This window comes from Oncorhynchus masou, chromosome 15 (genome assembly GCF_036934945.1).
Source record: "Oncorhynchus masou masou isolate Uvic2021 chromosome 15, UVic_Omas_1.1, whole genome shotgun sequence".
Classification (NCBI taxonomy): domain Eukaryota; kingdom Metazoa; phylum Chordata; class Actinopteri; order Salmoniformes; family Salmonidae; genus Oncorhynchus; species Oncorhynchus masou.
The window spans coordinates 55,751,326-55,767,331 of NC_088226.1; the positions used below are offsets into that span (position 1 = coordinate 55,751,326).

The 16,006-nt window shown below is 40.3% G+C and overlaps 1 protein-coding gene across 5 annotated transcripts in view; it reads left to right on the plus strand.

The window, feature by feature from the left end:
• Positions 1 to 329: 329 nt before the first annotated feature.
• Positions 330 to 16,006, plus strand: part of LOC135556498 (guanine nucleotide-binding protein subunit alpha-11) — an 80,900-nt gene continuing 65,223 nt past the window's right edge. Inside the window, exons 1-2 of one of the 5 annotated variants that reach the window (XM_064989748.1) lie at positions 339 to 1,549; positions 1,712 to 1,837. In XM_064989748.1, coding sequence (XP_064845820.1) covers positions 1,717 to 1,837 — 121 coding nt within the window. In that variant the 5' untranslated portion in view covers positions 339 to 1,549; positions 1,712 to 1,716. Of the gene's footprint in view, positions 1,838 to 16,006 lie in introns of all 5 variants that reach the window. The other 4 variants (XM_064989747.1, XM_064989749.1, XM_064989746.1 and 1 more) reach the window with 4 other exon arrangements.

The window sequence follows — 16,006 nt, forward strand, 5'->3', positions numbered from 1 at the left end:
TTAAACAATGTTGTATTCCTGACATCACAACTAGGAAACAGTAACTTCGATGAGTATATGAACATGAGCGGTAGGTAGCCTAGTGGTTAGAGCGTTAGGTCTGTAACCGAAATGTTGCCGGATCAAATCCCTGAGCTGAGAAGGTAAAAATCTGTCGTTCTGCCCCCGAACAATGCCGTTAACCCACTCTTTCCCGGTAGGCTGTTATTGTACATAAGAATTTGTTCTCAACTAATTTACCTGGTTAAAAAAAACGCGCCAGTGACTAACGACGTTTGGGGATGGGCGTTGTCCATCCAGTCATATCTGGAACGGTGGTTGACGTTCCTCGAAAGAATATAGTTATTCACTAGTTGTCAATGTTATCTAAACCGCGCCAATTTCTACAAATTACCGTCTTAAACTGTGATTTCAAACCTTATATAATGACCAAAAAGTAAATGTCTGATTTCATGAATTTGTACGAGCCAATTTCGACGTTGTGGCTGGGGTAACTAGTGACAACCAAAGGAAAGAGTTTGTAGGTTTCTCTAAACTTTTAAAACCTGCCCGTAGACAGCGTAAACCCCACCCTTTCACTTAAGATTAACCACCTCAATTCTCCGTTTTGATTTGCTTTCGCTCTGTCAGTCACTTTTTCCTGAAGTGTCGCCAGCAACAAAGTAGTGTGTACATCACACCGAGGGATGAAGGAAAAAAATTCAAAGGGAGGCGAAAAACAGATAAGGTCACTTTTGCTGTCAGTTAGGTTTTTGATAGCTAGTTTGAGTCTACCTAGTTAGCTACGTTTTTGGAAAATGTTACCACAATGAAGAACGTTAGCTAGCCATATTTGGCGTTTTAGCTAGCTAAATGTAATATAAATGGCTAGCTATTAATTTTAGCCAGCTAGCTAACGTTACCGCTGGCGAGTAAGCTATATTTAGCTAGCTAGCAAAAGCAACACACGAGATAGCTAGCTTGCTATCCTAGCTAAATAAATAACGATTTAAGGATTATTTTTCGGCTTTTATTATTTTACTAAATCTCCGTTGTGGTTTGCCGTTTGACAACTAGTTACTCCTTTAGTTAGCTGATGGACAGTTTCACAGACGTTCTTTGTCACTTCTCGGGCGTTTTAAGGTATTGGTTCTGGGGCGGCTAGGCGAAGCAGGAGACTGTACAGATGTGGCAACCAAGTTTGTCCCCTTGTCTCCGGGACCTGGGTTGGTAAGCACACGGCAATTTAGATGAGTTGATGCTAGAGCTAACTACAACATTTGGCAAGAAATAGATTGTTCGTTTTTGGAGAGAAACGAAAAATATCGAGCTAAGTTAGTTATCCAGATGACTGTCAAGTGTTAGCTAGCAAATTCAGCTGTCGTCGCTGGCTAGTTGCTGTCGAGTTTAGCAGAGCTAACTGGGCCTCTATATGTGTCTGCTTCAACTATATTAACCCAAACTTGACAGTTGCACGAGACTTGCAGGCTGTGAAATATTCCGTGTAGCTGCTGCTAATGCTACAGTAGCTCGCACACGCGTCTTCGAAGGAGGGCAAACTTAATCGTAGGTAACTGACTACATTTGTTGCATCCACAACACTAATTTGTTTTTACCACTGGACTGTCCATTCTAATTTACAAAAGGGATCAGAACAATTATTTGCTACTAAGTGTGAGGCGTGGGCGCCTCATTCAAGTCGGGCTTTTAAATACTGCGGTGATGACTTTAGAATCCATGATGGCTTGTTGCCTGAGCGAGGAGGCGAAGGAGTCCAAACGAATCAACGCCGAGATCGATAAGCAGCTTCGCCGAGACAAGCGGGACGCGAGGAGGGAACTCAAACTGCTTTTATTGGGTACAGTAACATTAAACCATTCTTAATCCATACACACCCCTAACCCATAATTGAATTACGCAGAAAGATGCCTGAATTATTCAATTGCTGGAATTCGTATGTGATTGCTCTAAATGTCGGAGTCAATAAAGCATCATTGCTGAAGTGATACCATTCATCAGGGCATAAATTATGCTGTTGCTATGTCTAATGATATGACAGTGTATTTGCTGTATAAAGATTTATAGTATGCAAAGCAAGTTGCCCCCAATTACATAACGACTGCTGAAGTAAACCACAGTTTCCATATGTTGATAACATTATCCGATTTATATAAAGCCAATTTCACTTTCTGATTTGAATGGCATTGAGAAAGACACTGTACTCGACATCCTGCTACTATATAGGCCCAACACCTATGATTCTACACAAATTATGGTAACATTGAAATGGCCCATCTGTCAAAGCTGTACATTCAACAACACCAGTGGTGGAGTGGTGCCTGGAGAAGTGTCTATACTGTAATTTTGGCAAAATCTTTTCCTATAGTTTATTTTTTCTGATAGATCTTTCAGGATTTCACTCTCACATGTTTGTTTTATAGAAAAAGTACATGTGATGTAAGGCCTCAACAATGATTATTATCAAGAGACCATTTTTGAGGTCTGGGAAAAATGGGGGGGGAAAAAATATTTGTTGGGTGTAGCTGCTGTTTAATACAATTGCTCACCTATCAAGAGACCCTTTGGCTAGCAGTGTTTTTGTGCTGTATTGTTGTCCCTTTTTTATTTTTTTAAATGTAACCTTTATTTAATTAGTCAAGTCAGTTAAGAACTTATTCTTATTTACAATGACGGCCTACTGGTGAACAGTGGGTTAACTGCATTTTTCAGGGGCGGAATGACAGATTTTTACCTTGTCAGCTCAGGGATTCAATCCAGAAACCTTTTGGTTACTGGTCGAACCACTCGGCTACCTGCCGCCGTATGTGATGGCAGAGTTTGCAAAGCTAATGCCATCCCAATTGATACAAATCATATCATTCTACCAAGTAGGCCTACTTTGCAGTCAACATTTTAATTGGGAAGGTTATTTTGGGGAAGCCTTAAGACATTTTTATTCAAACAGAGGATGATGACTGAATTACGCATGGCAAAGATTCAACCAAGGCTTCGGACCAAACTTATTCAATACCTGGTTAGCATATCCTTAGTTACCATTCACTGGTAGATATAAGTTCAAATTACTTTCCTACCAACCCTACCGGCTACCGATGTCGCTCTTCTGCGAGCTTTTCCGTGCAATGAGAGCTGTGCACTCTTGCTGCCTAGATGCTAGTCTATTCCACTGAAACGGTGCGCATGTGAATGTATATTTCACGTGGTTTGTATAGGCTACTTTGTGCATGATTTCTCTCTTGCACTACATTTTTAATACGGCGTATACCTCCACTACACTCATTTGGGATTAAGAATTGAAGTGCCCACTGGAAGAAAAAGTGGGTATACAGCGTATAGCCTCAATGACACCATTGAACAACACACTGGCTCAGTTGACCTTAGTTCACTCTAGATTTCTCCTCTGTTTTTACCAAAGATTCATTATGTTATCATAGATGTCTATAGTTTGAATGGCAAACTTAAATCAATGTTGCATGCATTACTAGAGCATGGGCTAGTTTACGCTGTTCAGTAAGTAAGCTACAGTGGGTTAAGTCTCATGGGTTCTGTAGTCAGAGCTAATGTCTCTTCAGATCGTTCTTGTGTTTTTATAGTTGGGGGGGGGAAAGGAGCAGCAATTAAGAAAATAATTAGATCAGAGACATAATCTGGAGCTTGGGTCACAAAATCAGACATCCTCGTGGTGGGCCTTTTGTGCCGCTGTGCCTCCAGGGCTGACATAACTAAGCTCTATCACAGTGACTGTCAGGTTGATGACATGGTTGTAAAATAATACAACATAGTGGCTTCTTGGACAACATAGATGCATCACACAACTGACTTCACCTTGTTCATACTTTTCTCTTACACGCAGAGGAGTGTAGTATGGAGCGAAGTTGCATAATTTAACCCATTGGTGATGGTAAGTAGGGCCATAAGTTTTACCTGACCTGATAACTTATAACTCGAAACCAGAGTTTTTCTTGGTGGGTTAGGAAAAACTAATGGCTGGTTTAATCCTGATGGTTGCTGTAATAGTAGCAACTGAATTCTATAAGGAGTGACCAATGTACAGTATGAATACCAGCATGGACATAGTTTACTCTTACACAGCACCAAAGCTTGGATCAGCAAAAGCTGGTGGAGTGGATGTTATTGTTGCGCTTATACCGAAACTGTTACTTTTTCAGTAAATGGTTTGGTAGTAGAATTTGTTACGTTCGGCACTTCAGTCAAATGTGTCTCATGTGAAAGACCGACTTGATCCTCTCAATCTTTGCAGCCCCTTTTATAGTGCAAAGTGTCTACTCTACTTACTAATTCATTGCTAGAGCTGTCTGGGCTGCATTGTTAGCTCCCCACTCATGCTGCACAGAAGTTAAAACACTTCAATAAATGCAACACGGCATGTAGAGATGTTGAAACTGTTCATTACTGGTTTTCGAAACAATGTCCATACAGGATAGAACACTTCTTAAAAACATTATTTTTTTATACAATTCAAGACTATACCAGTAGCTTCCAACTTTAATTGTAGGCTAACTTTCCATGCTAGTTTAGAGATGAATTCACTACCCTAGTACTTTGTTTGTGATAATATTTAAACCGTAATGCAAAATGTTCTGATTTCTAAGATTGTCACCAAAAAATTATTAATTCACTTAGTCTCTCAACAAACTCATTCATGTCTTTGTCTGTCTCCCTCTCCTCCTGTCTGGTTTCCACCAGATTCCATAGTCACATTCTGCCTTGGAAATTACATCATTACTTTCTTAAAGAGACAGCACACACTTTTATAAAAGAGAGCTTTTTTATGCAAATGTTGTTGATCAGTACAATAAAAATGTTCTATCAGTTGCCTATAAAATAAGTCCTAAATGGAAGGGATTGTCATTTCTAGTCCAATGAAATCATCTAATACAAGCTCAATAACTCTGCAGGCACACACTCTTATTGAATAAGCAGCATTCACCTGTATTGTGAATAGACCTAGGCTACATCTTGATTTACCCAGTTTATGAATAGAGATTTACCATTGTTATGTAGTTAGATTCGTAAAAAACAAAGTCAAATTGATTCATTAATGCATACATGGCTGTCTCAAAAAAAATGGACATACAATTTTTAAAGTGTAGTGATGTGGAACTCAAGATGCCCAACGATTGAACAGAGCAGTTGCTGTCTGGATCAAGTGCCATTCTATGACTTTGGCTAATAAACTTTTTTTCTTTCTTGTGGTATCGCAAAGGTCTTCCGTTAGAGTTCAGATATCAGCATTTTCAAAACGCGAACATCAAATTAACGTTAAACTATTTCACCTGCATTTGAAAGTATTTTTTTGGTTCAATATAGGGATCAGGGGTATGCAAATATAGTTTTCTTTTACAGAAAATACATTAGTGCAACACATTAGGCAGAAAATAGCTTAATTTTCATCAGACGATGACAGAAATGCAACCCTGTTTGGCTAGCAGCCACAAATTAATTGATAGTTAAAAAGCAAGGTAGTTTGTGCAAAATTGATGCCTGGCCATCATATTTAATGTTTATCATAATATGATAGTATATTTGTAATAATGCAAATTACAAGAATCCTGACCAATTATTTTTAACTCAATACATCAACAAAAATCCATTTAGTCTCAAATAAATAATGAAACATATTCAATTTGGTTTAAATAATGCAAAAACACTCAAAGTAAAAGTGAGATGTGCCATGTAAAAAAGCTAACGTTTAAGTTCCTTGCTCAGAACATGAGAACATATGAAAGCTGGTGGTTCCTTTTAACATGAGTCTTCAATATTCCCAGGTAAGAAGTTTTAGGTTGTAGTTATTATAAGAATGAAAGGACTATTTCTCTATACCATTTGTATTTCATATACCTTTGGCTATTGGATGTTCTTATAGGCACTATAGTATTGCCAGCCTAATCTCGGGAGTTGATAAGCTAGAAGTCAAACATCGCTGTATTCAAGCATTGCGAAGAGCTGCTGGCAAACGCAGTAAAGTGCTGTTTGTAAGAATGCTTACGAGCCTGCTGCTGCCTACCACTGCTCTATAAAATATAAAATCATAGACTTAATTATAATATAATAAACACAGAAATACGAGCCTTAGGTCATTAATAGTTTCCGGATTTGACCATATCATTTCGAAAACAAAACGTTTATTCTTTCAGTGAAATATGGAACCGTTACGTATTTTATCGAATGGGTGGCATCCATAAGTCTAAATGTTTCTATTACATTGCACAACCTTCAATGTTATGAATGAGCCAGGCTACCTAAACTGCTGCATATACCCTGACTCTGCTTTCGCTGAACACAAGAGAAGTGACACAATTTCCCTAGTTAAAATTGCCTGCTAACATGAATTTCTTAACTAAATATGCAGGTTTAAAACATACTTGTGTATTGATTTTTAAGGCATTTATGTTTATGTTTAGGTACATTGGTGCAACGACAGTGCTTTTTGTCACGAATGCGCTTGTTAAATCATCACCCGTTTGGCGAAGTAGGCTGTGATTCGATGATAAATTGATTATTTGCAAGGCACAACAAGCTAGTAATATTTTTTTAAATTAAAAAATAAGTTTTACCCCTTTTTCCCCCCCAATTTCGTGGTATCCAATTGTTTTAGTAGCTACTATCTTGTCTCATCGCTACAACTCCCGTACGGGCTCGGGGAGACGAAGGTTGAAAGTCATGCGTCCTCCGATACACAACCCAACCAAGCTGGCGCTGCAGTACAGCACCCTTAACTATTGCGCCACCCGGGAGGCTAAACTAGTAATATCATCAGCCATGTGTAGTTAACTAGTGATTATGTTAAGATTGTTTAATTTAATGCTAGCTAGCAACTTACCTTGGCTCCTTGCTGCACTCGCGTAACAGGTGGTCAGCCTGCCACAGTCTCCTCGTGGAGTGCAATGTAATCGGCCATAATGGGCGTCCAAAAATGCGGATTACCGATTGTTATGAAAACTTAATCGTTCCTAATTAAACGGTCATGTCTCAAGTCCACAGTGCTCATTTGCATTTGTGAATAAAAACAATATTAAATTATTTATAGTAAAATAAATGTTGCAGTAGATGTTCTCAGTATCTCTGACATTTTCTTCATAGCTGGTAAATTAATCACACAGAGTCTAAGAACTGTGAATTCTATATAGCCTATTCCACCTCGCGCTGCAACACTGCCTGGCTGGGGCTGTTTGCACGTGAAGAACTGCCCACTGGTGTAAAAGTTGGTCTAATCTACTTGAAACGGAAGTCTACTAATGTGTAACTTTATCCTTGTGTTTCTTGCCCATTCACATTTTGTTCATAAGCTAGGTAGTTTTTCTATGTTTGAGTTTCAACTGCTAGGGAAAAGACAGCTCTTCTACTAGTCAAGATTCAAATCTCGCAGGCTCAAACATGACTGAGTCGTGTTACCATAGTAACCTCCCACCCTTAAAGGGGAAGGTGAACATTCTTGTCTCATCTGTGATATCTTGGTTAAAAGAATTACATCACAAAAAATGAAATTAAACAATATACCACGTTACTTCTTACTGCTAATTTGTTTTAGAAACATTACAAAGCATGCTCATGTTTTTTTTGTGTTTTGTTGGTGTAATTTTACCTGCAAGAAACAATGTACCTAGTAAAAAAGTCTTAGTGGTAGGTTTTTAAATCTACCTGCCGCAGTGGCTGGTAGACCAAAAACGTATTTTGTTTGCCCTGGTGACGATATCGGGTATCGTGATTAGGGTTGCAAAGGGTCAGAAACATTCCGTAATGTTCCATGAAAGTTAAGCCCGGGTATTTTGCTTAAATTAATCAAAATGTTAGCTTACAACAGTGACCGAGAGACTGAAAAACATCTTCTATCTCAAGGCCGTCAGACTGTTCAACAGCCACCACTAACATTGAGTGGCTGCTGCCAAAATACTGACTCAACTCCAGCCACTTTAATATTAGAAAAATTGATGTAAAAAATGTATCACTAGCCACTTTAAACAATGCCACTTAATATAATACCCTACATTACTCATCTCATATGTATATACTGTACTCTATACTAGAGGTCGACCGATTATGATTTTTCAACGATTATTGGAGGACCAAAAAAGCAGATACCGATTACTTGGCCGATTTTATTAAAAAATAAATAAATTTAAAAAAACAACCTTTTTGCTGTTTTTTTTTTGTTGTAACAATGACAATTACAACAATGTATGAACACTTATTTTAACTTAATATAATACATCAATAAAATCTATTTAGCCTCAAGTAAATAATGAAACATGTTCAATTTGGTTTAAATAATGCAAAAACAAAGTGTTGAAGTAAAAGTGCAATATGTGCTTTGTAAGAAAGCTAACGTTTCAGTTCTTTGCTCAGAATATGAGAACATATGAAAGCTGGTGGTTCCTTTTAACACAAGTCTTCAATATTCCCAGGTAAGAAGTTTTAGGTTGTAGTTATGATAGAGGGAAATAGTCCTATAATTCCTATTTCATTTGTATTTCTGTATACTTCTCGCCCCTCCTTGGACACTGTGTTAACCTGTGCGGCAGGGTAGCCTAGTGGTTAGAGCGTTGGACTAGTGGTTAGAGTGTTGGACTAGTAACCGAAAGGTTGCAAGTTCAAACCCCCGAGCTGACAAGGTACAAATCTGTTGTTCTGCCCCTGAACAGGCAGTTAACCCACTGTTCCTAGGCATTGAAAATAAGAATTTGTTCTTAACTGACTTGCCTAGTAAAATAAATGTGTAAAAAAATAAAAAATAAAAAATAACCTCCAGATGAGCTTCAATGCCATAACTCTCCTTCCGTGGCCTCCAACTGCTCTTAAACGCATGTAAAACTAAATGCATGCTTTTCAATCGATCGCTGCCCGTCCAGCATCACTACTCTGGATGGCTCTGACTTAGAATACCTGGGTGTCTGGTGAGACTGTAAACTCTCCTTCCAGACTCACATTAAGCATCTCCAATCCAAAATTAAATCTAGAATCGGCTTCCTATATCGCAACAAAGCATCCTTCACTCATTCTGCCAAACATACCCTCGTAAAACTGACCATCCTACCGATCCTCGACTTTGGTGATGTCATCCTTAAAATAGCCTCCAACACTCTACTCAACAAACCGGATGCAGTCTATCACAGTGCCACCCGTTTTGTCACCAAAGCCCCATACACTACCCACCATTGCGACCTGTATACTCTTGTTGGTTGGCCCTCGCTTCATACTCGTCACCAAACCCACTGGCTACAGGTTATCTACAAGTCTCTTCTAGGTAAAGCCCCGCCTTATCTCAGCTCACTGGTCACCATAGCAGCACCCACTTGTCACCCCCAAAGCCAATTCCTCCTTTGGTCGTCTTTCCTTCCAGTTCTCTGCTGCCCATGACTGGAACGAATTGCAAAAATCTCTGAAGCTGGAGACTCACATCTCCCTCACTAGCTTTAAGCACCAGCTGTCAGAGCAGTTTACAGATCACTGCACCTGTACTTAGGCTATCTACCTACCTCATCCCCATACTGGTATTTATTTATTTTGCTCCTTTGCACCCCAGTATCTCTACCTGCACATTCATCTTCTGCCGATCTACCATTCCAGTGTTTAATGTCCTTAACTTACGTCATTTGCACTCACTGTATATAGACTTTTTGTTTTCTTTTGTTCTACTGCATGTTTTGTTTATTCCATGTGTAACTCTGTTGTATGTGTCAAATTGATACGCTTTATCTTGGCCAGGTCGCAGTTGCAAATGAGAACTTGTTCTCAACTAGCCTACCTGGTTAAATAAAGGTGAAATAAAAACATTTCATTCACCTTTGACTATTGGATGTTCTTATTGGCACTTTAGTATTGCCAGTGTAACAGTATAGCTTCCATCCCTCTCCTCGCTCCTCCCTGGGCTCGAACCAGCAACACAATGACAACAGCTACCATTGAAGCAGCGTTACCCATGCAGAGCAAGGGAAACAACCACCCCAAAGCTCAGAGCGAGTGATGTTTGAAATGCTATTAGCGTGCGCTAACTAGCTAGCCATTTCACTTTGGTTACACCAGCCTCATCTCGGGAGTTGATAGGCTTGAAGTCATAAACAGCGCAATGCTTGATGCACAACGAAGAGCTGCTGACAAAACGCACGAAAGTGCTGTTTGAATGAATGTTTACGCACCTGCTTCTGCCTACCACCGCTCAGTCAGATACTTAGATGCTTGTATGCTCAGTCAGATTATATGCAATGCAGGACACGCTAGATAATATCCAGTAATATCAACCATGTGTAGTTAACTAGTGGTTATTGGTTGTTTTTCTATAATTTAGCCCAAACCACTACCTCTTTCCCTACTGTATTTAATTTATTTAGCTCCTTTGCATCCAATTATTTTTATTTCTACTTTACACATTCTTCTACTGCAAATCTACCATTCCAGTGTTTTACTTGCTATATTGTATTTACTTTGCCACCATGGCCTTTTTGCCTTTACCTCCCTTATCTCACCTCATTTGCTTACATCGTACTTAGACTTGTTTATACTGTATTATTGGCTGTATGGTTGTTTTACTCCATGTGTAACTCTGTGTCGTTGTATGTGTCGAACTGCTTTGCTTTATCTTGGCCAGGTCGCAATTGTAAATGAAAACTTGTTCTCAACTTGCCTACCTGATGAAATAAAGAAATAAAATAAAAATAAGATTAATGCTAGCTAGCAACTTACCTTGGCTACTGCATTTGCGTAACAGGCAGTCTCCTTGTGGAGTGCAACGAGAGAGAGGAAAGGCGTTATTGCGTTGGACTAGTTAACTGTAAGGTTAACTAGTTGCCACCAATTGTGCAAGTTCATCTACTTTGTGCATGACACAAGTAATTAACAACAATTGCTTACAGACAGACTATTTCACTTAACTCACTATCACAATTCCAGTGGGTCAGAATTGATTTTTCTGGATATTTTTTTTCTGTCATAGTTGAAGTGTACCTATGAAAATTACAGGCCTCATCTTTAAGTGGGAGAACTTGCACAATTGGTGGCTGACTAAATACTTTTTTGCCCCACTGTACAGTGGGGAGAACAAGTATATGATAACCTGCAAAATAGTCAGTGTTTCCTACTTACAAAGCATGTAGAGGTCTGTCGTTTTTATCATAGGTACACTCAACTGTGAGAGATGGAACCTAAAACAAAAATCCAGAAAATCACTTTTGATTTTTAAAATTATTTTTATTTGACCTTTATTTAACTAGGCAAGTCAGTTAAAGAACAAATTCTTATTTTCAATGACGGCCTAGGAACAGTGGGTTAACTGCCTGTTCAGGGGCAGAACGACAAATTTGCACCTTGTCAGCTCGGGGATTTGAACTTGCAACCTTTCGGTAACTAGTCCAACTCTCTAACCACTAAGCTACCCTGCCGCCCCAGTAAGCAATTCATTTGCATTTTATTGCATGACATAAGTATTTGATCACCTACCAACCAGTAAGATTTCCGGCTTTCACAGACCTGTTAGATTTTCTTTAAGAAGCCTGTAGCGGTATTTATTAGAGAGGGGTAAAGAAAGATTTTGTTTGTGCGCCAGGCAGGTATTAACCATGCCGAAAGGGAAAGAGTAGAAAAGAGAGAGTACCACTACCAGACCCACACACATCAGCAGAAGAGACTGCCTAGAGTGTAGCCTGTTTACCAGATAGCCAGTGGAGAGAAAAGAGAATACACACCATATAAAACCCACATCACAGCACAGGGGTAACCCCAACAAGTATACCTCATACAATAATACTAATAATGGCAGAGCAATTCAACAGCAACTTCATACAAGAACGAACCCAGTCATCAACAGAGGATTTGCAATAATCTGTATTATTTTCTAGTGGATGAGTGCAGAGGGTATGAATGTGGGGGGTGTTCATCGACACAAAGGCCTTAATGTCCACAGTCTTCTCGGCCACATGTCATTAGTACACCTCACCTCAATACAGTTCACATAACAATACACACACGCAACCTCCCTTTTAACTAAAATGTCCATCCAAATACTTCTGGCAGGGCAATAATAGTCCAGCTGTAATGAACTTCAATGGGAAGTGCATTGGAAAAATAGTCTATTGCAGGGTAAAGCACTGGAACGATAGAGGGAAGAGAAAAAGATTTCTTAGCTGTGGTCTTCAGGCGTGCCGGTGTACTGTCTGACTGTCCGATGGTTTGTATGTTAAAGCTTTGCAACAATGTTGCTACTAATCCATGCGATCCATAACTGGCGCGGTCCCAAACGAAAACAACCACGACCTAGAGCAATCACACTGATGATTGAGTTACAGACTTTATAAACTACACACGCTGAAAACAAACAACTTCTGCAGCACACACAAACTGTGGCGCCACCAAAGAGCTCCTCCCCAAAGAGCTGAACGAGCTCTTTATTTCCTCCTTCCTTACTGCTCATGCGCTCTTAAAGTGGCAGCGCACGGTGAAGGCTCCGAGCAGATTTCGCCACAAGCCCTCCTGTTCTCCACTCATTACATGTATTAACGGCACCTTTTTGAACTCGTTACCTGTATAAAAGACACCTGTCCACACACTCAATCAAACAGACTCCAACCTCTCCACAATGGCCAAGACCAGAGAGCTGTGTAAGGACATCAGGGATAAAATTGTAGACCTGCACAAGGCTGGGATGGGCTACAGGACAATAGGCAAGCAGCTTGGTGAGAAGGCAACAACTGTTGGCGCAATTATTAGAAAATGGAAGAAGTTCAAGATGACGGTCAATCACCCTCGGTCTGGGGCTCCATGCAACCCTGGTCAAGTACCAAAGGAAACGTATGATCTCTGTAATTGTAAACAAAGGTTTCTGTACCAAATATTAAGTTCTACTTTTCTGATGTATCATACTTATGTCATGGAATAAAATGCTAATTAATTACTTAAAAATCATACAATGTGATATTCTGGATTTTTGTTTTAGATTCCGTCTCACAGATGAAGTGTACCTATGATAATCATTATAGAACTCTACATGCTTTGTAAGTTGGAAACACTGCCGATTTTGCAGGTTATCATATACTTGTTCTCCCCACTATCTTTATGTACATAATCTTCATCCCTTTACACTTGTGTGTGTATAAGGTAGTTGTTGTGAAATTGGTCAGTTAGATTACTCGTTGGTTATTACTGCATTGTCGGAACTAGAAGTACGAGCATTTCGCTATACTCGCATTAACTTCTGCTAACCATGTGTATGTGACAAATACAATTTGATTTGAACCTTTTGTGGGATACACATAAGGCAATTCTAGGTTTTGTTGCATATTTTGGTTAAACTATCCCCAAATCAATGGAATTGCATCCCTCTGCATGCACAGTGCATTCTTCCATCACATGTACAGCTGATTCTCAAGTTCTTGCACACTAATGAGATGCTATTGAGCCCACACTACTACACTTGTCTGAGCCAAGAACGACATGATCTCTGGTAAGTTTTGATTGCAATACTGGGTGGGGTGAATATATTTTATCACATTCTTTTTTTGTTAACTAGTAAATAGCAGCCTATAGCAAAGTGTGTTTTAAATCATTTCTAACTTGTTAACAATTTCTGCTAGTTAGTTTTTGCTTCCATTTGGGTTTTAACTTGCTTGAGCCTGCTAGTAGAGGAGTGTTAATTCACCTGTTTCCATACATGTTTCATAAAATAAAAAAGTGGTTAAAGTAACTTCTTAACTACACTGCTAAAAAAAATAAAGGGAACACTTAAACAACACAATGTAACTCCAAGTCAATCACACTTCTTTGAAATCAAACTGTCCACTTAGGAAGCAACACTGATTGACAAATTTCACATGCTGTTGTGCAAATGGAATAGACCACAGGTGGAAATTATAAGCAATTAGCAAGACACCCCCAATAAAGGAGGGGCTCTGCAGGTGGTGACCACAGACCACTTCTCAGTTCCTATGCTTCCTGGCTGATGTTTTGGTCACTTGAATGCTGGCGGTGCTTTCAATTAAGTGGTAGCATGAGACGAAGTCTACAACCCACACAAGTGGCTCAGGTAGTGCAGCTCATCCAGGATGTGGCAAGAAGGTTTGCTGTGTCTGTCAGCGTAGTGGCCAGAGCATGGAGGCGCTACCAGGAGACAGGCCAGTGCATCAGGAGACGTGGATGAGGCCGTAGGAGGGCAACAACCCTGCAGCAGGACCTCTGCATTTGTGCAAGGAGGAGCAGGAGGAGCACTGCCAGAGCCCTGCAAAATGACCTCCAGCAGGCCACAAATGTGCAGGTGTCTGTTTCTGACCGTTTGAGCAGACTCCATGAGGGTGGTACGAGGGCCTGACGTCCACAGGTTGGGGTTGTGCTTACAGCCCAACAGCGTGCAGGACGTTTGGCATTTGCCAGAGAACACCAAGATTGGCAAATTCACCACTGGCGCCCTGTGCTCTTCACAGATGAAAGCAGGTTCACACTGAGCACATGTGACAGACGTGACAGAGTCTGGAGACGCCGTGGAGAACGTTCTGCTGCCTGCAACATCCTCCAGCATGACCGGTTTGGCGGTGGGTCAGTCATGGTGTGGGGTGGCATTTCTTTGGGAGTCGCACAGCCCTCCATGTGCTCGCCAGAGGTAGCCTGACTGCCATTAGGTACAGAGATGAGATCCTCAGACCCCTTGTGAGACCATATGCTGGTGCTGTGGGCCCTGGGTTCCTCCTAATGCAAGACAATGCTTGACCTCATGTGGCTGGAGTGTGTCAGCAGTTCCTGCAAGAGGAAGGCATTGACGCTATGGACTGGCCCGCCCGTTCCCCAGACCTGAATCCAATTGCGCACATCTGGGACATTATGTCTCGCTCCATCGACCATAGACTGTCCAGGAGTTGGCGGATGTTTTAGTCCAGGTCTGGGAGGAGATCCCTCAGGAGACCATCCGCCATCTCATCAGGAGCATGCCTAGGTGTTGTAGGGAGGTCATACAGGAACGTGGAGGCCACACACACTACTGAGCCTCATTTTGACTTGTTTTAAGGACATTACATCAAAGTTGGATCAGCCTGTAGTGTGGTTTTCCACTTTAATTTTGAGTGTGACTCCAAATCCAGACCTCCATGGGTTGATAAATTTGATTTTTCCATTGATAATTTGTGTGTGATTTTGTTGTCAGCACATTCAACTATGTAAAGAAAAACGTATTTTAATAAGAATATTTCATTCATTCAGATCTAGGATGTGTATTAGTGTTCCCTTTATTTATTTTTTAGCAGTGTATTTATCTGAAAATGGAATTTTTTTTTTTGTAAAAAAAAAAAAAAAATCCTAATCTTTACAGGTAAATGTAACTGCCACTATCTGAATGGTAGACATTTCACTGCAGCTAATGTAGAAGGAAAATCTGTGTAACGTTTGCAAATACTGTGCCAAATCATATGTGAAGAATGCAGCAAAGATGTAGAGTCATCTGGCCAAGTGCATAAAGTTCCCTCAGCTCTCACAACAAGCAACCTCTGACAAAAGACCCTCTACTTCTATTCGAGGGGAAAATGATGAATCTGATACCAACAGCTCATGTTCTTCCTGGAATCAGAAGTTGTTTTTGACTCAATGGAGCAATGTAGTCAGAGAATTGCTGATTGAATGTCTTGCTCAAGCTTTGTATGCCACTGGTTCACCCTTGATGCTCACAGGCAATGTGTATTGGAAGAGATTTCTGAATGTTCTTCGCCCAGCATACACTCCCCCCAACCAGATTTACTGGTTACAGAGTTCAGCAGAGTTCAAGTGAAGGTCAAGCAAATCATAGAGAAAGGAGAATGCATTGCAATCATCTCTGATGGGTGGTCAAATGTTCGTGGGCAAGGAATAATTAACAAAATCATCTCCACCCCTCAACCAGTATACTACAAGAGCACAGACACAAGGGACAACCGACACACCAGTCTCTACATTGCAGATGAGCTGAAGGCAGTAGTCAGTGACCTTGGACTGTAGAAGGTATTTGCACTGGTGACAGACAATGCTGCGAACATGAAGGCTG